The sequence below is a fragment of the Parasteatoda tepidariorum genome, chromosome 6 (genome assembly GCF_043381705.1).
Source record: "Parasteatoda tepidariorum isolate YZ-2023 chromosome 6, CAS_Ptep_4.0, whole genome shotgun sequence".
NCBI lineage: Eukaryota > Metazoa > Arthropoda > Arachnida > Araneae > Theridiidae > Parasteatoda > Parasteatoda tepidariorum.
Window position 1 is genome coordinate 30,162,496 of NC_092209.1, and position 23,859 is coordinate 30,186,354.

General features: G+C 28.3%; 1 protein-coding gene and 1 long non-coding RNA gene across 8 annotated transcripts in view; one reads left to right on the forward strand and one right to left on the reverse strand.

Annotated features, from left to right (window-relative positions):
• The window catches only part of LOC107447919 (uncharacterized), a 25,112-nt gene extending 1,474 nt beyond the window's left edge, over positions 1-23,638 (forward strand). The window contains exons 2-5 of the long non-coding RNA XR_001584595.3: positions 7,316-7,451; positions 10,622-12,257; positions 14,124-14,239; positions 22,091-23,638. This is a non-coding gene — a long non-coding RNA (uncharacterized lncRNA). The remainder of the gene's footprint in view (positions 1-7,315; positions 7,452-10,621; positions 12,258-14,123; positions 14,240-22,090) is intronic.
• The window catches only part of LOC107447606 (palmitoleoyl-protein carboxylesterase notum), a 61,473-nt gene continuing 42,501 nt past the window's right edge, over positions 4,888-23,859 (reverse strand). For 5 of the 7 annotated variants that reach the window (XM_016062670.3, XM_016062823.3, XM_016062744.3 and 2 more), the window contains 8 exons: positions 23,633-23,735; positions 20,942-21,130; positions 18,330-18,430; positions 17,191-17,329; positions 15,845-15,892; positions 14,086-14,232; positions 12,903-13,111; positions 4,888-8,755 (listed from right to left, as the gene is read on the reverse strand). In XM_016062670.3, the coding sequence (XP_015918156.1) occupies positions 8,451-8,755; positions 12,903-13,111; positions 14,086-14,232; positions 15,845-15,892; positions 17,191-17,329; positions 18,330-18,430; positions 20,942-21,130; positions 23,633-23,735 (1,241 nt within the window). In that variant the 3' untranslated portion in view covers positions 4,888-8,450. Of the gene's footprint in view, positions 8,756-12,455; positions 13,112-14,085; positions 14,233-15,844; positions 15,893-17,190; positions 17,330-18,329; positions 18,431-20,941; positions 21,131-23,632; positions 23,736-23,859 lie in introns of those variants that run through there. The other 2 variants (XM_071182181.1, XM_071182182.1) reach the window with 2 other exon arrangements.

Here is a 23,859-nt window from a genome sequence, read left to right on the forward strand (position 1 = left end):
TATAAATTAATTAATTATAAATTAATTATTTAAAAAATTAATTAATTTAAATATTAAGTATAATTTATAGGATATATATTTTCTTTATAATGCCATTACATATTTCTATTAATATAGAAAGTTTCAGAGCTTTTTATTCACTTTACTTTTTTGGGATTTTATGAACTGAAAAATGACTGTTTTCGTGAGAATGACCCATATATAAAATTCAAGTTCCATCCATTAGCTAATTGTAGTTGCCGCAAGAGATTAAGATATGTTAATTTTCCCAAGAAAAACATTGCAAGATCGGGGATATTTCCGTATCCTGATCTGTCGCGCCAACTACAATCACCAAGATGCCTAATAAATTTTTAACTTGCAAATGTTTTTTTTAAAAAACCTGTAGATATTTGCCCATGAGTGGCTACGAGTTATACCTTTCGAGTTGGTCCCTTTGTGTGATGTTTCTCGCGTGCTACTGCCTGGAAGTTGCGCAGACTTGGCGATTATTCTGCCACAGATCACGATACGGAAATCTCATCAAAAGCAAGATCATTTATATCATGAGTTCCCATTGTTAACATGAGGCGTATTTCCATATTGGTCACCGATCTTGCATTAGAAATTTTCCCGTATTGGATAAGAATAAAATTATAAATATGCCAAGCATGATGAAGCCATAGAGAAAAATAAAAACTTTTAAGACTCATGCTAGAAATTTTTTAAAAAGAACCTTAGATTCCAAACAATGGGAATACAGTCACGACGTACATATATGTAAGTTGTGACTGTATTCCCATTACTATACATTACATCCCAACTAATATATAGATTGATTATATATATTTATGTATTACATAACTACATTACTTTTCTCTGACAACACCTACCATTATTCTATAATAAAAGGGCAAAATTATTCTTATTTAAAGAGCTCAGTATGAATTATACTAATCGCATGCTGTTACGACTGCTATTTAAACTTACAATATCTCTCCATCTCTTAGTGAAACCACATTCTTGATGTGCCTTTTAATTTTAAAATATTTTTAGACACAATTAATTTAACTTAACCTTATCCATACTAAAGAGAAATTCTTTTCAACATTTGAACTGTATGATTCAAATGTGCAATGTTTGATTCAAAGTAATGTTACTCAGCCTGTCTCCACAAAGGGAGATAGCCATTGGAAGTATATTCAGTATTTAATTTGAATGATTCAGAAAAATATTATAACAATATTAGGCGTTACCAAAACCACTGTTGTAAGAATATAGATATTTAAACTCTCTGATCAAGATCAGTGTGGCCCCATCTGCTTTCACTTTGAAATAGCTGTTAGAAAATTGGTTAAAAGATAGTAAGAACACTGAACAGTTTGATAGCGAGGAGCTGAAAGATGTAAAAATTTGATGGTTTCCTGAACTCTTTCAAAAAATATATCCTTTGAATTTAATAAAATTCTTTAGTTTAAATATATTTTAATTTTTTTTAAATGCTACCTCTTGTTAGTTATGCTACCATGAGATTTAGCACTCGTTATCTGTAACTGCAGAGCCCAAACTACTTGGGGGCCCCACCAACATCACATGATGTAAAAAAATAAAACTTCTAAAATATAACAGTATCATTTTTCTAACTGCATTATATTTGTGTGACGCTTGTGATAAAAATAATATATATATATAAGCCATATTCATGTACTTTTGTGTTGTTGTAAAACATTTGCAGATAAAAGTAGGTTAAAAGATGCTATTGTTTTTTTGCTAATTCATGTAAGATTTGTGGTAATAAAATATTTGCACTAAATAATGATTTATCGAGACATCGTCTAGTTAACCAAGATTAAACTAATAGTTTTTTTATTGCACATTATCATATTCATAACAAAGAGAGACCAAGTCTAGTTAGCCACTAAGGTTGCACCAATAATTTTTTGATTGCTAACTATCATATTCATTGCAAAGAAGGAACATTTTCATGTAATGTGTATTGTAAAACATTTACATAAATTGGTAATCTAGTTCTACTTCTTCATGTTCATATTAAAGAGTGGTCATATTTGTGCAGTAAAACATTTACGGATAAAAGTTTGTTAAAAAAGACACTATCATTGTCTTACTACAGAGAGGCTATGTTCACGTAGGAAATGAAAAGATATTCTGCATTATGTTTAATAAAGCATTTGCAATAAAATGTCATTTGACTAAGACATCATATTTATGTTAAATAGAAGCTGCAAATAATGCATTTGATGTAGTAAAAATTGTGCTATGAAAAATAATATGACTGGACATACTCTCGTGTTCATTCTTAGAAAAACCTTGCCAATTGAGTGCAAAAGCATTTATAGATAGTTCATTCATGAGCATGAATGTTGCCGTGTCCATACTAAAGTGAAGACTTAATAATGTAACCTTTGCAATGAAAAATATGCTAAGGTAATTCATTACTAGTAAAGTAATTAGTGACTTAAAAACCAGCCATTATCCCAAAGGCATATTGGAGAAAATCAAGAGGGCACTCCCTCGAAATCTAATAAATTGTTTATGAATACTACAATTTTTTCACATTAATCATAATTTTTTATGTGTAACAAGGTGTTTGATGTATGCCACGCTGAACCCACTTTATTTATTTACTCAAAATTCAATATGGCCGTTGCCACTGGACATCATTTATTATGATAGTACATATCTATGATCTTGCTGTGTAAATATTGTGAAATAAACCTACTTATTTATTTCTAACTCAATTTTTTATTGTTGTGAGTGGTGCTATAAATTGATTCAGTACCTTTTTTTTGCAATCGTTTAACAATGCTTAATTGTTGGTAGTATTTGTAAATTAGTATCTCATTTGAATTTATTTTTAAAAAAATTATCTTATGAATTTTTTTTATTAATATCATTTATCCATGCCATTTGTGAATGTATTTCATGCCGATAATAGCTATTTAAGCTCTGTTTATCCCCTTTAATAGTTGGATTTATAATGTGTTTATTCACTTATACTGAAGCTTTTTAATGATATTTTCATCAATTATCATGTTTTTAAAATATATAAAATCTTCATCCGAACATTAATAAAATAAAAAAAGTTTATAATTACAATTTTTTTTTTACTTCACTCCACATACTAGCTCTGAGATGGTGACAAAAAAAATGTGTTTTATTTTAAATAACTTAATTTTTTATTTAAATTACTTGAAATCTTGATTTATGCTGATTTTAAGTTTAATTACAATATATCACTGGATATCAATTCTGGGGGAAAGCACAAATTGTTAATTTTGTGTTTTGCCATCGAAAATGAAATAAAATCTTATGTGCCTTAAAAGTAAAAATTTTTTGACTATTATTAGATAAAAAAAAACAGTATTTAATTAGTAAAATCTGCTTAGAGTTATCTTTTGGAATCTTGCATGGAAATTTTTTTTATTGATAAATTTTATAATAGTAATGCAAAAATGTTTTGATTCACTTAAAAGTTCTTGAAATATGACAAAATATTCAAAACGTCAAATTAAGATTCAATTAGGGCCATATTTTTCAGATTCTTACTGTTCCTTTTATTTTTGTTGGTCAAGAATCCGAATTGGAAAAAAGACTGTTTTTTTATGATTGTACAAAGAGAGAAAATAAACTTTTATGTCTGGTCTTGACCCTTTAAATATTTTCAGCTCATCTAAAATTAATCCCTCATACAATTTATATTGAGTCCTAGTACATGAAAATACAATCATTAGAACAGAAGTTAATTAGGATTTTCATTTTTTTTACATTATTCTGGAAAATTAATAAAGGAAAATGTAATTTTTTTTATTCATACAAAATTGTTTGGAAAATAATAAACAATAACAAGTTTAAAATCCATCTTGGATGCCATCAGATCTTACTATACTTCTTGTTTTTTCCTTTTTTGTAATTTTTGTTTCTTAATTCTTTTATTTATTTATTTTTTTTTTTTTTGGATTATTATTGTTTCTGCAAGGGACAGTGCAAAAGTTTGTCTAATACAATCCAAGTACTGTAAAACTCTGAAATTCGGTTTTCATTACTTCTTTAAAATGAAATCATTGATTCCTGCAGTGGACTGATCGTTAAGACGCGGTTCCCAGCAGATCACCAAAGTCAAGCATCACTGGCTGCGGTTAGTGTGCGCGTGGGTGACCACTTGGATCAGTCTGTTTAGGGACCGAAAGTGTCCTCGTTAAACTGTTCTTCCATGAAGTGCTCAACTTCGCTTGCAGGTCGTCAGACTACCGAAGCGGGGGTGCCATTCCCTGTGCAAGGAATCAAAATTGTGGTGGCATGTCTTCGGATCATCCTCCGGGATGTTTCCCAGACCGTCGCCAATAACCCATTGTGCAGCTCTAGTGCGACGTAAATGAACTACAGCAACAAAAAATTCATTGTCAAATAAAACATATGGTGTTTGTAATCACATAGCTTCTGTATGTTCATACTCGTTTACAACTTATAACTTTAAAAAGGTTATTTTAAATTTTTTGAGGAAAAAAATCCTGTCTTGGTTTACTTGCTGATCGGGTATGCAAATAAGGAAAGAAAGTGCTTCTAAATGAAACTGAAGTGTAGTGATTAAAGTTCATATGCAAATATCTTCTCAATTATTAATGTTCTAAAATTATTTTTTTGTGTATTTTTAAACAATTTTATTTCAAACTTAAAATTTTGGCTTACAAATTTTTATGGCTTGGTATGGTGTAATAAAAATTAATGCCTTATAATTCAAAAATATAACATCAATTATTAATGTAACTGATTATTAGAATTATCGATATGAAGATCTCAAATTGAAATTATAAAACTCAGATTGAAATTATCTGTGAACAAACCATTTGGTCAGCAAGTATAAAGAAATTAAACTAAAAAATACAGCCATTTAAAAAAACACAACATTTAATTACATTGGTATTTTTGTACAACAAACGATCAGTAATAAATAACACATTAATTACTATGTCAAAACACATTTGATTAAAACTGTTATAAAATCCGAAATTATGCATTAATTTGAATTTGATATATAATTTCATTTGCTAAAATCATTAATTACAAAGAATGACAAACAGTGATATTTACAATATAACACAATTCGATATAATCATATGTGAGAAATATATACATAGTGTAAAAGTCATGAAATAATATACAAAATATGAAATCATTGAAAGTAACATAGTTTACCGGTATATGTTAACAAATGAACTTTATTTAGACCATTACAACCAGTTGAAACGATTTCCTAAAAATGTTTCAGACTAATACAGAGCAGAGTGTTTCGTCATGACCTCCTTTAATATATAATTTTAGAGTCGTTGTCAAAAATGTATATTCATTAAGGGATGATAATTAGAAAGAGGAGGAAAATAAAAATACTATTGAAATTTTATGAATAGCTACTGAGGAATTCAAATAATAATTTTTGGCTCTTTATATTCATGTCTTTTTACACCATTTTTTACAAGAACTCAAAAACATTTATTAAAAGTGACCATTACGTACACTCTGTGGGAATAAAAATGCGATTATTAGAAAAATTCTCAAGTTTCTTCAAACAATCAAACTGGTTTTATTGTGTTCCATTTTGCTTTTTTTCTCAGATTTCAACATTGTTCTTTTTTTTTACTTGTATTAATATGTAGCTCCTTTTTGAAAATATTTTTCTTTTTAATTTAGTTTTTGGCGTGAATACCAAAAAATATATATTCCAAAAATAGCAAACAAAACAAGGATGGTGATTACAGAATGCCTTGCATATTTTAAAAAGAACAAAGATGTCTGAACTTGATAAACTTTATAGTTTTTTATGAACAAAAAGAAATTTTGAAATAAGTTTGGCTCAAAGTGGTTTCATTTAAAATTTATCAGATATAAAATTAGTCAACTTTACGATAATTTTCTGAAAAATAACCAATTCTTATTAATTAAAGAAACTCTTGTTCTCAATGCTACATCTCAATTTTTTACATAAAATTAATACCAATCTACTAATCACACAAAGTATTGCAGAAGCAATACTACTAGATTTTTTTTCAGTATTTAAAACTTTGTAAATGTTATATAAAATTGGAGTAAAATTTATTGAAAATAACAATAAATTTTATATAATTTGTAAATTTCATCCTCTGATTATTTGCATTCAAATCAAAAAAAGGAGTGTAATGGATAATTAGGATTCTGCATTTTTAAAGTTGCATAAAAATTTGTTATTATTAAGTGAAACAATCTTTGTTCAAAAGGAGATCTCTCTTAAAACTGGACTCTTAAAAAGTAAAATAAAAATCTAAAATAGATTGAATTGAGGAAATTACAATAAAAACAGATCCTTTAATTTATGTAGCTAAAATCTAGATGTGATTGGCAAGTTAGTTAAAAACATTTTACAAGAAAACAAATTAAAAATATCCTAATGACATCATTGCTACTATACTGGTTTTAACTAAACACTGATATTTTCTGCAATTATATATATTTGTAATGATTCATGTCCTTAAAATGATGAGAAATTATATTTTGTAATAACGTGAAAATGTCTAATACTTATCGAAACAAGACAACTTTTGTTATCAGTTTTAGAATTGGCATAAGGTGACCCTAATGTCCAATTATTCTATAATATTACATTTATTTTAAATTTTTATGAAACAAATTTTTTTGGGGGACCTGAAAGCTACATCTATCAGAGAGATTGTTCAGTAAAAAGAAAAGAGATCAGTGCTGTTTTGCAAGACAACAATCCTCTCATATTTAAGCAGTTTATACCAAACAAAATCATGCCGCCTATTAACTGAAGGTACTTATTGGTTATAGAGACCATGTATACTGCTTTTTTGAGTTGCTGCCAACATTAACATTATATACCCTATAATGGATATATGCCAAATTTTAATCGTACAAATTTTATCGTCAAAAATTTATCATTATCATTGTGAGTCTTTGTAAATTAGTCATTTATCAAGACTCGCAATAATATATTCAATAATTATAGTTATGCACAATATTCGCGATATTATCTTTTTGATATATTTTTAATAATGATGGAAATATTATCATACCCCACAATTATAGTTATCAATATTAATCGCGACATTTTTATTTTCGATAAGTATTGTATATAATAATCATGATAATGTCATATTTGATAGGCCTATGTGTATTATTGCTTGCCAGTTTCAAGTGTAAAATCGAATCTTGTGTTGTTCTTTGTTGGTGAACTTGGCTTCACAGTCCTTATAACCGATAGTACTTAAACTGAGATATGTAAATTCTTATTAAGCTTTTAATTGAATTTTTTTCCAACTTTTAGATGCCAGGCAATGTATCTTTACTATGAAACCCTTCAACGCCTCTAGGCTACAGAATTTTCTTTGTTAAAAATTTGCTGACAGCAGAGATTTTTCCTTATCAATGAGCAGTGAAATGCTTTTGCTAACTATAAAAATGTGAGTAATCTTATTTTTAAAGTACTTTAGTAGATTTTTAATATGAGATTCAAAGATAGTATGTTTGATAAAGCAATAATTCTTTCTATAAAAGTTGAGATTCAAGGTAGAATTTGTAAAAGTAGCCGAATTATACAATCCTAAAAGTCATCCTAGGAGAAATAATAAGTGAGAATTCATACTCCACAAATGGACAAAAGATTAAGCTAGTTAGTATCGCAATATGCTTGGATCCTCTCTTGATTTAGAGGTGTAAGTGACTGATTTGCAGATTCAATTTATCCAAATCCAATAAATAATAAAAAGTATTTTTCAAAAATCTAAATTTAATCTTTCTTTGAAAAATGAAATGATTATTTGGATTTAGGTAAAATAATTAATCTAATTTATTTTATAAAACAGAATGCTAGCACAGAGGATTTTATAACTACTGAAGAAGCGATGAAAACGTACATTTCAATGAGAAACATTCAATTTTAGATTAGGGTTTTGATTTTTATATGTTCTTAAAATCCTTACTAAGTTTGTAAAAAGATTTTATTATTTATTAAAAGATTTTAATCAGCCTGCAAATAATTATCATTTGCTATTGAAGTAATTTTGAAGTTGATTGTTCTTATTTGTTTACCCTTCAGTTTAATCTGAACTTTTACTGTAAAAAGTTAAAAGTTTAAATTTTTAATTTGAAATCAGGTTAAAACATTTTCCTGGAATTACATATAGAACTTTTACATATCATTCTCTTTCATAAATTGATAAGCATACTCTTTCTCTCTCTGGGACTTGAAATATTCTAGACAGGAAATGAATTCAATTACTGCTCAATCATTACATCTACAACACTAAAACTCCAGAATTTTTAAATAGCTTCAAATACCATACCACCTAACAGCCTTGTCATACTCTCTGTTGAGATAGTATTTCATGATTGATGGATGTGATAGATTCATGGATGTGATCATGGTTCCACTCAACTTCTTACTGATCTTTTAAAGATGACTACTTGTTGGTCTGTTGTGTGAGCAGTTGAAGCAGTGTGTCATGGTCCATGTCATTGAGTGTGACGAGATCGATCCCCAGGGCATTGGCGACGCTGCTCATGTCCAATCCAAATGACTTGAGAAGTTCGATGAAGTCGAGTTCTTCTCCAGTAAAGGGATCGTGAAGTCTTGGGCAGGCTCTGTTGCACTGTGGCCAGGTGCACTCGTCTACAAGCCAGTGGTAGCAAAGGTCCTCGTGCAATGTCCACCGGTGCCGGACTCTGAGGTCTTCCGGAAAGAGAGAGCGTTTGTCATGGCTCCTTGCTGAACAAAGATTGGTATAGAAATGTTTTTGCAGATGGGAAATAGGAAGAAGAGATAACACAGGAAAAAGACTTCCATCATTGCTGCTCAACTAATACTCATTATTGTCTATTGCTTTTACTACTGCATTATTACTTTTTAATAGTAACTGCAAGGTTTCAGTAGCCAAGATATTGAACTTATTTGTGAAGAACGAGGGTTTAATCCTCAGTGGTAGCTTAAAGCCCATTCCACTTCAGATCAATGGTTACCAGCTTGTAGATCAAATAATGGCAATCGATGCACAATGCTGATCCCATAGCCACTGTTATGCCATAATTACAAAATTTTAGAGCCATAACTTCCCTACTCCCCCTGACCCACAATTGTGTATTGTCAGAAAATGTTTATACTTTTTTGATAGATTTAGTGCATGCTGAATTTAAAGAACAATCTTGTTAGAAATAGTTTTAAATATATATTTTTTGTAATAAAAATAATCATTAAAATTTAAGCTAACAAAAGAATAAATGATTTATTCAAAAATAACTTTACATGACTAATCTATTTTGTACTGAAGCAAGTTTTTAAGAGAATATTAATTTTTAGGTATTTTTCCTTTTATAGCCAGAACTCTCTATTGAAGCCATTTTAAGTCAAATTTAATATATTATTATTTCACGAATCTAAAAAATTTTCTTTGCTCTATAGTTTGTGTGATCTTTCATTATTCAAATTAGATCTTACAATATGCAAATTAGAGTTCAGATTCCTTTCTTTTTTTTATTTGGTTTTTATCGTTTCATTCAAAACAATTTTAATCATTTATGGTACTAGAAATCTATCTTAAGGTAGTTTTTATGGATAAAAATTATATGCTAGATCAGCAGTTCCCCATTTTCTTCAGCTATGGGATCCTAACTGATCAAAGTTTCCTGTGTTAACCTTCTTTCAACTAAACCTTGACTTTTTAAATGAAGTACATAAAGACAATTGCGAACCTATTAACCAATAATAGACCACTTTATTTTGAAAATATTTGATTAAAGGAATGAAATTTTTTCATTGTTTTATCATTAATGATCTCAAATTAGATTTTATGTTTAACCTTTAAATTCGCTGCCTTAGAGCTGTATCTAGTCTAGATATGAATATGTTTTGGTTGTATATGCATAAACTGAAAGCGAATAAAATAAACTGAAATATGGTTTTAATTTAAAATTGAAACTAAAAGGAACTGCTATAAATATTGAAATCAGTTATTAGAAATACATATTTATTTATGTTATTTTGATTTGAAAAACACAATAGGAAATATTAAGGCAATTTTTTATAAATGTATGTTGTTTTCACAATGTCTTAAATATTTTGTTATTCGAAAAATTATATTTTTCAAAAAAAAGTGTATATCTTTTTTATTGACATTCTTATTAAATAATTTCATAATCAAAATTTTAAATAAATAAGGAATTATTGATTGGATTTAAAATTATTGACAGGTTTTTAAAATCATTACTGACTTATAAAAAGACTAACACTCGGAATCCCTTTAATTCTTCCATGGAACACCATTTGGGAACCGTTGCGCTAAGTTATTCGCAACAGAGGTAAACTAAAATGTTCCAATTATATAAGATTTCTACTATTTTCGACAGAATTTAATAAATTAGATATTTTATTAACCTTTATTGTACAATAGGAAATATAAGAAGGAGGTAGAAAAATCTGAGAATATAGTATATATTCTAATTGTCATTAACATTTATCCAAGTTATGAACTGAAGCTATTTTACATATTTCTTCCAATTAAAATTTAAGAAATAGCTACAAAATATCAATAATATACTTTTTCCTTTACAACCCTGATTAGGTTCTTTTATTTTTCAGAAATCCAAATAATTTTTTTGTGGTGATGCATATGATGGAAGCCTTGGGAGAAATTAAGCACAGAAAATATTAGACATGAGGTCAATTGAAACAGAGTGCTAACAAATATAAACTGAATTACTTTTTTTTAATATGGATTAGAGATGCATCGAATCCTAAAATTTTAACAGGTCTGGGTATCCAGTGAAAACTGAATCTTTTATCTGACCAGTGTAAGGAACATGGTAAAAATTGGATTTATTATCTGGCTGGGTAGTTGACTGGATTATAACATTTATGCAAAGCAATAAAAAAATCATATAATTTTCTATTATTATACAAGATATAGTTCTAAGGAAAATTATTGTGTGCCTATATAAATAAATAAAAAATGTTTTTTTTTTTCATTTATTAATTTTTTTAATCTAAGTCAAAAAGCTTCTAAAACAAATTTTATGTGATGTTTAGAACGATTAATGTAAAACTTTGCCTCAAAGGGAAGACATCTAATATATTTAATTAATTTTACATTTGATTTACATAAACTTTCAATAGCATTCAATAATTTAGTTTCCATTAAACAAAGCTATTTTAAAAATATTTTAATAAAATGACAGTAGCTTAAATTAAAAACAACTTGCTTTAATTTTTAATCATCTGATAACTGTAAACGTTATTTAGATGCAATGAGATTTACCTTCGTATAATTTTTTAAACTTATTGATATTCAGTGAGAAATTTCATCTTATAACAATCATTGCACGGAAGATTTATATACCTAATGTGTTGCTCTTAATGTAGCAATTCCATCACCATAATTTTATTTCTTAGCAACCTCAAACTTTTAATTTTTTTTATTTGGTTGAGACAAAATTAATGTGAAAAAAATAATGCTTTTTATTTTTTTTTATATATTAAACTTATTTTATTTATTCCATGATTTATTTACATAAAGAAACTAATTCTAGTTTTAACTGGGACAGCTTTTATAAAAAAAAAATAAACAGCAATAAAATGAGATTTGTTTGTGAGCAAATAAAATAAGCAAGATAGAAGGGAATGAAAACTTTTTTATAGAAAAGGAGTATTGTCATGTTATTAAAAGAAACTAATAATAAATTGTAATTTAAATTAAAAAGGTAAAATATAATTTAGGAAAACCTATCAAAGTGATGTTTCTAAGAGTGTGAGAATATTAAGGAATATATTTAGTTGATTGTAACTATCTTTAACTCTGAACTTATCCATTTATTGAGATGGAAGTAGGATACAACACTGTATAATAAAATGCTTAATTATTTCTCAGAAAAATTCTTTTCGATACAATATTGATTTTATTAAGCATACATTTTTGAAACTTTTTAAGTAAAATTAGAGTCACACATTTTTTTTAATCATTTCCGAAATAAAATTTTAAAAAATAATCAGATTAAAAGTGATCCTATAATAAATAAAATTTTGAGTTTCAAATTATTATTAAATATAAATTATTATTTTTTAATAATGTACCTTCTTTTAAAAGTTGTTTTTCAAAAAGGACTCTTACAGTTAAAGAATTAATCATTATTTCCCTCTGAAATATTAACCTCATGTCTTACATTACAAGCACTGTGAAAGCTATATAGGAAAAGGAACACAGAAGGCAAGATTTAATATAGTGAGCATAATTTATAAAAATTATGATTAAAATATATGTTATATATACATTTATATATTTGTATTTTGATGTTTTGAAATTTTTTTCAGCATATTGAAACTTTATGGTTTACTGTAGGTTTCCCTTAACTAACTTTTTTTACGCTTTAAATTTTAAATTACTTATTAAAAAGAATTTTAAATGAAGGGTTTCGTCAGTGGTATATCATCCTCTAAAATTGCAATGACTCCAAAAATATTTTTCTAAAAGGTGTTTAAATTATGATCTAACATATTTTCATACTAAAATTTTATATTATAGAAATATTAGAATAGATTTTTTAGTTGTAGCAATTAAACCTTGTGAGAGCCTTAAATTTTTTCTTCATTACTTACTTATAATATTGTGATATTTTATTGAACCCACCTGAACATTTTAGTTTTATGATCAGAAACAGCAGACTTCTAGTTAGGCAGATTTGGGTGCCTATGTACATAATTTCATTGAATTTGCAAGTGATATTATCGAAACCACTGGTTCATTTAAAACCGCCTGTTCCATATTAATATTTTTTATCAGAAATGCATGTAAGAGTCAACATAATAATTTTTTTTTAGCTTTTCTCTACTGTATATATTTAAGGCAAGATATTTTAAAAATACTTACATTCTTTTCGGCTATTTTTCTTTCTCTTTTTATTTCTATTTTGCCGTTTTCTTTTTCTTTCTTTCCTCCTCTGTTTTCTTTTTTCTTCTTTGTCAACTACAGACTCAATTGAATCTGTGTCTTCTCGACTTTCGGTTGAGTTATTTTCTAGCTTTTTTCGGCTGATGCGAAGGCTTGCTGTTGGCATATCGCCTACCATACTGCTCGGACTGAGAAAAATATAGAGTATCAAACTCTGGTTAATGAAATTGAATGTAATTTTAAAAAAATTTAAAGCTTACGTACTGTAAATAATCAAAATTAATTTAAATTATTGTAGTTGATTATTGGCGTAATTCTTTATTTTTAAGAAATGAATGAGCTTTCATTGTCAATACTTTACCTGCCAGTTTATAGAATCACTGGTAACAATACTGGGTGAGATTCTTTTCAACTTTTGCTTAACTATTTATAAGAACATTTTTTCTAGTAAAGTTATGTTAAAATATTTTTTGGATTTCTGTTGTTTTATAAAAAGAAATTCATTTAACTGATTTATTAAAGTTAACTTGGTTTTTAGACTTTTTTGTGGGATTTTTAAAATTTTTCTTATTGTAAAGAATTGGCCATAAACTGGAAATTATGTGCTAATAAACATTCAAATTTATAAATTCTACTGTCTATCTATTTATGACTACATATAAACTTGATGAAAAATTTTAAAATGAACAAATGGAAAACAAACATAAGAACTGAGCTCATTTCTTGACATCATGCTATTTGCCATTACCCACACTTATACAAACAAAGCTCCTTTATTATTTTATAATCTTATAAATAGTCTTATAAATCTTTCCTGAAGAGGCCCAAAACAAATATGGGAAAATAGCTTCCATTCGCATTTAAAAATTACAGAAGTTGGTGAAGTATGCTTCCCACAACCTTTAAAAGGATTTAATTAATAATACACTTGTAGCAAGTATTTAACTACGAGAAAAATTTAGTTTTTCAGACCACTGTTCTGTTAGCAACTCAGCCATTTATGGAAATCAAAACGTTACATTAACTGATTATGTAAGAAGTTACATTAACTATCAGACAGTGAATATTATGTCCTTTTTTTTATTGCTAGTTGTTTCAGAATTATTTAGTTTTGAAATGGGTACTCATTTACTGCAAAATTATGCCATAAATATCTTTATACCTTGTGGAATCGATTGATTCTTTGACGGGATCGTATAGGTGATGATGAGGGTGATGGTGGTGATGATTGTGTTCATGAGCCTGCAGCTCCCAACATCGAAGAGCCTGAGGCAAAGACACTTTGTTGATCTTCACATGCCTCCAATCCCTGGGAAGTAATTTTTAATTCTATAATTTTATCACAATGATTATTTTTTATATTATTATTATATCATATTATAATATTATTATGTAATTAAAGATTTTTTTAAATCATCACTGATATTTGAGACACCTAGTAAAACCAAATTTATAAAACATTGAAAAAAAATAGCACTACTCTATTTTTTTTTAAGTTTCAATAATTTTTTTAAAAAATTACCTTTAGGCAAAGCATTTTGTATTATTTTTATATAGATAATTAACGATTTTTTCAGTCATCACTGATATTTGAGACACCTGGTAAAACCAGATTCATACAGTATTGAAAAAAACAGTTCTACTTTAAATTTCAATAAATTTGTGAAAAATTAAGCTTTATCAGGAAGCTGTTTACGAAATATCTTTTCCCGATTATCAATAGAAAAACTTCCTTTGCTTAAATAATAATTTACCGCTTCAGTTTCTTGAGATAATATTAAAGCCTTAGCACATTAAGAAAAATAATCTCATATTTTACAGCCAACAACAATGTAGAGTGTGCCGAAAAAAAGAACGGATCACTCTGAATAAATTTCGATCTAATCTGAGACTCATTCTCAATGGTTTGAGGGAGTGACCTCAAATATATTAATTAATAAGTGCAGACGATATTTTAAGTTACGCAATCCGACACAAAAACGTACTTTTTCTGAATTAACATACCTTTTTTTTTTTTTTGACAAATTCGCATTTCTGACTCCCAAAATATAGAGATCGGTCCAAGGTTTGGATCCCTTATTCAAATTTTATTTTGGACCCCTTGTTAATTTTTTTGCGTATTTTGTGATATCTCGAGAGCTTTTTAAATGAGTTGAAAAATTTCTGCACACAATTATAAAATTCGTCTATCCAAAAATAATTCCAATTTGAATACTATACTACTTTTTTAAAATTTGATTTCTCAGGAACTATTCAACCAATTTCACTCCAATTTTGTATTTTGCCATGTAAAATTACATACATTAAAGTGATGAAAAAACTTGTACCCCTTATAATTCAAAATTTTTTTGATTATTATTTAATAAAATAATAGAAAGTAATAAGTATTTAGTAAAATATATCTTTGAATAAACAAATTTTGTAATTATGTGCAAAAAACATTTTCTATTTGTTTAAAAGTTCTCGAGATATGACCAAACTATGGAGTCCATATTTAGCAGATTGTGGCTACCTCCTATATTTTGGGAGTCAGGAATTCGAATCCGTCAAAAAAAAAAGGGTGTTTATTCAGAAGAAGTCTGTTTTTGTGTCTGATTTCATATTTTAAAATATCGTCTGCACTAAGTAATTAGCTTGTAATTGAGGTCACTCTCTCGAACCATTAAGAATGAGTCCTAGAACATGAAGTTCACAATGGTTTGAAGGGGTGAGTGATATTTTAAGTTCTGAATGAACGTATCTTAAAATACGGCAACCCAAAATATGTAAAAATTATTTGATTGAAAATTATTCAAGGTGGTGTTTTTTTTCCACACTGTACATTGAAATTCAAATGTCATTCAACATGATCTTCAACAAAAATCTTCATCTATCTAACATTGCATTATTACATCCTAAGGAGTAACAAAAAAGGTATTTACTTGTTGGATAGCACTGTGTGAGATATGCAAGCAGGAGCAAACACTGCACTGAAATAAAGAAGAAATTGTTTTAAATTCAAATTTATACATTAAAGGAATTTATTGAATCAATGCCAAAATACAAAAAAGCATTTATAAGGTATTAATAAGTTTTGTCATGGATGGCATGCATACAAAAAGTGGCAACAAAGCTTTTTTTTCTGATCAATTAATGAAAGATAATTTCTGATCCATTGATACAAATTATTTTCTGTGATTAATTGTATCAAAGAATAAGCCTATAAATTGGTCTGTCAGGACAAGCATTGTTTGCATAGAATATTCTGCAAAATTATTGAGTACTTAAAATTAATTATATTAAGGAACAAATTTTTTGTTGTATTTATATAAACACTTGATCTTGCCTAATTCAGGTGTGGATATTTCAAATCTGTATTAGTTTAAAAGGCTACAGATTTTATTTAAAAAATTGCATTTTTAGTCAATATTTTTTGGAAATGTGTAAGTTTAAAAAAGTTACACGTATAAGGTGGTCGTGCAAATGTTGCAAAAAATTTCTACGGGAGTAAGGGCACATTGTCAGGATTAAAAGTGAATAGAAACCCATGCCATCGTACATGGCTAGGGGTGCTTTCCTGTACTGTGTTGAGAAGTATACAAAGAAACAGTTCGTAATAAGAAAGCACCCCTAGCGGCGTAATACAACATTCCTGAGTATAGGTTCCTATACAATTTTAATTCTGTTGTTGTGCCCTATCTCCCCTAGAAGTTTGTCACAACATTTACGTGACTCTCTGTTATATATAATGTTTTTAAACTTGTACATTTCAACAAAAAAAAGACTAAAAATGTCATTTTAAAAGTAACTATGTAGCTTGCTGTGAAAAACTGATTTGAAATCAACGATACAAAAGTATCTAAGATCAATTAAAATATCACATGTAACAGAAAATAAAAAAATTTACTCCCTAGTGTTATCCTTTAACTTCAAAGTTTTAGTTTTAAAATTTTTTTTTTTACTAAGAATAGAAAATTACTATTCATCTTCAATGCAAATTACTATTCATCTTCAATGCAATTACTAATCCTCTTCATCATGTCACTCTAATCATATTCATAAAAAAACAACCATTTTACTTTAAAAGATGTTAAATGAATTTTATACTTGTTAAATATATCAACAGCAACAAAAAGCAAAATGTTTAGTTAATATTTAAGAAATGAGAAAAATTTGCACTTAAATTAGTTTTTATTGTGCCCAAACAGAGATAAAGTTATATTTAATTGCTATAAGAACACCCTGCATGTACTTTGTTATATTTAATGTTTAAAAAATTAAAACTTACGAAACATTATCTAGAGATGTCCTAATATCGATTCCCATTTTGTGGATGTAATCCCATTGTGATTTCGACACTGGAGCACCAACATTATCGGCCGTCATCTGAGCTTCGTCAAATAGCCATTGGAACACAAACACTGGACCTATAGTGTCACATGCATAGTTAGACTTTATACAGAATCTATTTAAAACATCGTCAAAAATATGTGTATAAAGCAAAGATTTTTTTGTTACTAAATGCTTTAGCACAAAGTTTGACAAACAAAAAAAATGGTTTTTAAAACTTTTTCTCCAAAAATTGAAGAAAAACTTTTTTTTATCACATTAACTAGTTATACTCTTTCTCGGCCTTTTGCAAAATTAAAATGCTTTACTACAAACAAATAACCATATCATATTTCATATATTGCATTTTTATTTTATTTGCCATATCAACTCTTTTTTCTCAAAAATTATTTATAATTTCAATTTTTTGTTATGAAACTTTTCCTTGTAGTAGTTAACGCACTGAGCTGTCATTGTGGGAGTCTATGGTTCTGTTCTGGATTCCTATCCTGCTTTATTTTTATAGTTATCATCTTGTCTGGTAGGTAAAAATAGACAACGTTGATCACATTTGCTCTATCATATGCCTTTACTTATTTCAAAATTGTGGACCTTTAACTTCATAGACCTCACCTCCTAGCCAACAAACTGGCTGTAGCTGAAAGTGCTTTACTTTTCATAGATAATATATATTCATGCTATGATATGAAGTTATATGAATTTCTCTAACAACTGTTTAAAAAACATTATCAAGTATGAATTTCATTAAATTTTCTCAAATTAAATCTTTGGTGACTTTTGAGTCATTTTTTTTTAAGTGATCCATTAGTGAGTTTCTAACATTATTTAAACAAATATTTCTTTAGAAAACAAGATAATAAAGCTTTTATTGTTTGGATTGTTAAGTTTCACGTAAAGAAAAAAGTCTTAAAATTGCTAGCTTTTTCTTCTTGACGACAAACACTATGCCAAAAGTGTTGCTCATTTAACTTTACCCGGTAGACACCAGTCACGGAGGCAAGCAACATTTCCCATGCCACACTGCCTAATTGTACTAAATTGCTAATTAAAATACAAATAAATTACTGCCAATCTTACTTTGTAAAGTTGCATAAATTCTATATCCAAAGTAACACCTCCAATTATCAATTTGTGTATATTGCATTTGGCATCTTTTGGGTACTTGGCCATCCCACATTCTGTAATAAATTAAAATTAACAAAAAATATTTGTAGACTATACAAGGTGTTCTGTAATCAACACTCTTAACATATATTCTTGGATTATTTGATAAATATAAAGTTTATTAACAAATGTAAGCACACGTAGAGACACCAAATAAATATTTAAGTGGAAAAAATTAAATTCATTCATATCAAAACCCTGATTGCAATCATCAAAACTTAAAGTAAGAAAATTGAAGTTAATGTTTGCTTAATAGGGGGTGAAAAGCCATTGTCAAAAATGAAAAATTTATTTTACTGTGTTGAACCATATATTGGTAATGATGATTCACCAAATTTTGGTGAGTTTTTGTCTTTTCTCATTTAAATAGAAAATTGCGAGACATTTATATGCATATGGATGTGTATTTTTACACAAAGATGCATGTGCATGTGTATTTTACTGTTTTGAACCCTATATTAGTAATGATGATTCACCAAATTTTGGTGAGTTTTTATCTTTTCTCATTTAAATAGAAAATTGCAAGACATTTATATGCATATGGATGTGTATTTTTACACAAAGATGCTTATGGATGTGTATTTTACTGTTTTGAAACCTATATCAGTAATGATGATTCACCAAATTTTGCTGAGTTTTTGTCTTTTCTCATTTAAATAGAAAATTGCGACACATTTATATGCATGTGGGTGTGCATTTTTACACACAGATTCTAAATGTGTAAATGGTGGGTAGTAATAAGGAAAACTCTATCAACATAAGGAACATATCATAAATATACACACTATATACAGTACAAGATAAAAAGCGAATATCTTAAATAACTTTAGATCTAATGATCAGATTTTTACCTATTAGGGCTCAATTTTAATGGATTGAAAGCCTTACCTAAAATATGCTAATTAATTTGAGCCGACGATATTTTAAGCTGCAAAATCAAGTGTAAAAACGTACTTTCTCTGAATAAGAATAACTTTTTTTTTCCACAGATTTGTAATATCTTCACCTGAAATGTATGGAGCGAGTTGCCTCAATTTGGAAAACATGATCCCAAAATTTTAGTCAGTAGAGCAGTCAAAAGTTAGGTTTACTTTTTTGTGTATTTCACTGTATCCCTGAAAAGTTTTATGAGAAGCAAAAAAATTTCAACACAGAATTATACAAATTCATTTATCCGAGAAAATTCTAGGTAAAAAATAATGTTTTTAATTATTTATTATTTTGATAATTATATTTATTATTTTTTACAATTTAATAATGATAAAAAAATTCTTGAATTGTAACTGAATACAAATTTATACATCATTGACTTAAATATCAAAACACAAAATTTGAATATAATTGGTTGAATAGTTTCTAAGTAATAAAATTTCAAGTAAGTCATGTTTTTTATTTCTTTGGAGCAATTTAACCCTGTTGCTATTTTTGTTGGCATACTTTCAATGCAGGAAATATCTAGACTCATCATCATAGTTGGCCAGACAGCCCACTGTGGGCCAATGCCTTCCTCTAAAAATTTCTCCATAACGACTTCTGATTTATCTTAGATCTCCAATTCTTTTCATTAATAGCAAAAAAATCAGACTCCACCTAGTCAACTCAGCTCAACCACGTCCTTCCCCGCTTTCTTGTTCCAGTGGGTCTAAAAAGCAGTATCTTTTTTTATTGTATTGTCATCACTCATTCGAATCATAGAGGCCATCCAATTCCTTTCATTTTTATGTTTTTAATAATATCAGGTTGTTTATAAGTCTTGTACAGTTCAAAGTTAAATCTCTTTCTCTAATTGCTGTTTTCATTTACACCACCAAGTATACTCCATAAAATCTTTCTCTGAAATATTGTGATACAATTTTCTCCAGTTTTGTCATTGTCCAAGCTTCAGAAGCATATGTCAAAACTGGCCTGACAAGAATGTTGTTGATTAAGTACTTTGTTTTTCTAGAAAGAAACCCAGATTTTATAAATCTTCTCAGACCATAATCAGCCCTATTTGCCAGATAGAGTTAGTTTTTTATTTCGGGAGTCATTCTGTTGTCAATAGCAATAATTGATCCTAAGTAAGTAAAACTCCTTTCTGTTTCAAATCTATAAGAATCTGTTTCAAGATAGGCGTTTGGAACTCTGTTTCTTGAGAATAACAGATATTTTGTTTTCTCTACATTCCATTTGTCCTGCAGCCACCTCAAGGGCAAGAAATGGCTCTTTCAGAGCAGGAAGGGAACGAGCAATTACATCATCAGCATATGAAAGTAGTTGTACTGTTCTAGTAAAAATGTAAATTTATGACTCAATCTAATAAATTTATTTATTAAAAAAAATAATAAAGTAGAGTAAGTTAATTACTAAAAGCTTCTCTTGATGGCTGCTCACATTTCAAGACAAATTATTTTAATAATTCAACATAATTTACGTGTTTTTGTTGTTATTTCCATTGACATACTTTCAATGCAGAAGATATTTAGGACTCTATTTAATAAAGTTATTTAATAAAATAACTAAACACTAAAGTAAAATATAATTACTTAGAGCCTCTCTTGATGGCTTCGACAGGAGCACATGTATGAGGATCCATGCATTCTTGTGCCTCATAAGGTTCATTGTCCAAGAACCATCCGGAGTCCACTAGACCCCTAACCTCTATTTTGGACTTGATGCTTTTCAGGAAATCTGACACTCTGTCAAGATTGAGTAAAACACCTGTCCCACCAGCACTGACAAAAGAAGAAGAAAAATTACTAGACAATTAACACAAACAGTTGCACTGAAATTTTATAGTATTTACTATATACTTAAAATAATTTTAAGCTAGAAAAACCAAAATTTTATCCTAATAAAACATTTTAATTCTGTTACTTTAAAAATGGATCTGTAAGACTAATGCTTGATTCTTAAAGATTTTAAAGTTCACTAAGAAAAATAGAGAAATTTGAATCACATAACACAACATTTTCCATTTGAGAATTTTTTTCCAATGAAATTTGTCACTATGATTGGGTTGATTCCATTGCTTGCTTTGCTTCCATCTGTAGCTAGCAACTAAAAATTGCCGATATTGAAACCGGCATACTATAGGCAAATCATGCTATTCACTAGACATTTGAATTTCATCATATTCTTTTGGGGCCAGATTTTTTAATAGCAGATGGACTTTTTAAATTTTTTTTTTTTTTTTTTTTGCTTTCTTCGCTTGAATAGAATTGTAATCACGAGTGCTAATGCTTAAAAAAAAATTTCAGTGGAAAAAGTTTACACTCAAAAAGAAAGTGAAAAAGTGGTAGATTCCAGTTATGAAATATTCAGATTCTGTTGGAATAAGTAAATAGAACAGATATGTTTTTAGTTTTATTTATTTAATTTTCAAACGAGAATATCATTTATTTTATTTCCAATGGCGAATCTTGAGATACATATTACTGACTATGAAAACGGTCAAATATCTCGAGAAATATATATTGGATTGAAAAGTGTAACTAGACAGACAATCTAACACATTCAATATATTTTAAAACCTATTTAATGATACAAAACTTCATTTTTCCACCCCTACCCCCAGGAGTGGAGGGCAACTTGGAAATCTCAAATATGAACCCCTATTTTTTTATTGCAGATTCGGATTTTCCAGAAAAAAATAACCATATTTTAGTTTTATGTTTAGGTATTTTGCTTCACAGATTGGGCTCTAATTGAGAAAAATTAAAGAGGGTACAAGCTGTTTAAAATCCTGAATCTCGAGACCGATCAGACTAGGAGGATGAAATAGACACGGCAAAAAATAGTTTTCTATTTTTAACAGATACAGGGCTGATTGTGCTCCGGAAAAAATCCGGATTTCTGGATTTTTCGCTAGCAGTGATCCGGAAGTTTCCGGAGATCGAAGGTCCAGACGTTTCAAAAAATCATTGATCGCAGAAGTTTCCGAAAATCAAATTTTCAAAGGTGGAACTTAAAAACACAGTTTATTTGTTTGTAAGGGAGAGCCAGATACTTTATAAGCTTATATTCGTGATTAATATTCATTTTTTATCAGTAAATAGTTATTATAAGCATAAACTCAAGAATGGAAGACATATTTGTAAATTTTAATTAATTCTCCAGGTCATCATAGGTATATGTAAATGGTATAGGCATGTGTAAAATTTTAAATATATTTTATGTAAACCAAGAAATATTACGAAAAAGGAGAAAAAAAACTTGTTTAATTTTTTTTCAATTTAAACTTTTTTTTTTAACTCAAGAAATTTTCCGGAATTTTGACTTGGGCTCACAATCACTCCTGCAGATACGAGAATATCATTTATTTTATTTCCAACGTCGAATCTTGAGACCCATTAGACTAAGAATATTTTCTTAAAAAAATACCGAAATATTTTTAGTTTTATTTATTTTATTTTCAATCTTATGGATATCGAATTACTATTTAAAACAATTGTAAAATTTTTAATTTTTTTCAGCAACAGCGCCAGTTATGAAGCAAAATGTAAGAACCTACAATTCAAATAGGATTATATTTTTCTGGAGAATCCGAATCTGCAGTACAAAATAGAGATTCATGCCTAAGATTTCAAACTTGACCCCACTTCCAGGGGTTTAGGGAGGGAAGGGAATCGAGTTTGGTATCATTAGATGGCCTTTAAAAATAATAAATGTGATTATTTTCACTTTTTCGATCCGATGTATATTTCTTGAGATATTTGACAATATCCATACCATTTTTACGTCCTGTTTGCATAGTGACAACAAATAACTAGGTGAAATTTTATCAAAACATCAGTTCCACTCAGGGTTTATTTGAGCAACGATTGGATATCTACAAGTGATGTCATCTTAATTAAATAGTAGCAGTCATCGATTTAAATGCCAATCAGGCTCGACTCACAGGCGTGACGTCGCTTACAGGTATTCAATTGAATCTGGTCTAAATCACCTGGTTTGGCATAATTACTTCAGTTCTTCTCGAGTTGCAACCTCACATGATTTTAAAAATCAATATTTTTAATACGACATTATTACGACTAGCGAATTTCTGCATCTTCCCTCTGTCTTAAAATTGATTAAGCTAATTTTTTTCCGTCACGAATTTTAAAAAAATGTTTGGATGTCAGAGGTTTCCGGATTTTCATTTTCGTGTTTATACTTTACAAAGTTGTTCATCACCCTGGTATATTGCATTGCTACGGCATTTAATGTTAGGAAATAAACAAAGTAAGAGTTACCTGCTTCCAGCAAGAAGTAACATGTCTGAAGAAAACAGTCCTTGAGTCAATAAATCTTTTACAACTTCAAGAACTATTAAGGATCCCAGAAAAGAAAATTCTCCTGAAAAAGAGAAAAAAATAATGATTAATTTTATTTGTACGGTTTTGTATAATGAATTCATTGTTGTTTAATAAGAATCTATTTTAATATGCATAATAGGAAAATCGATAGTACATTTCTTTGT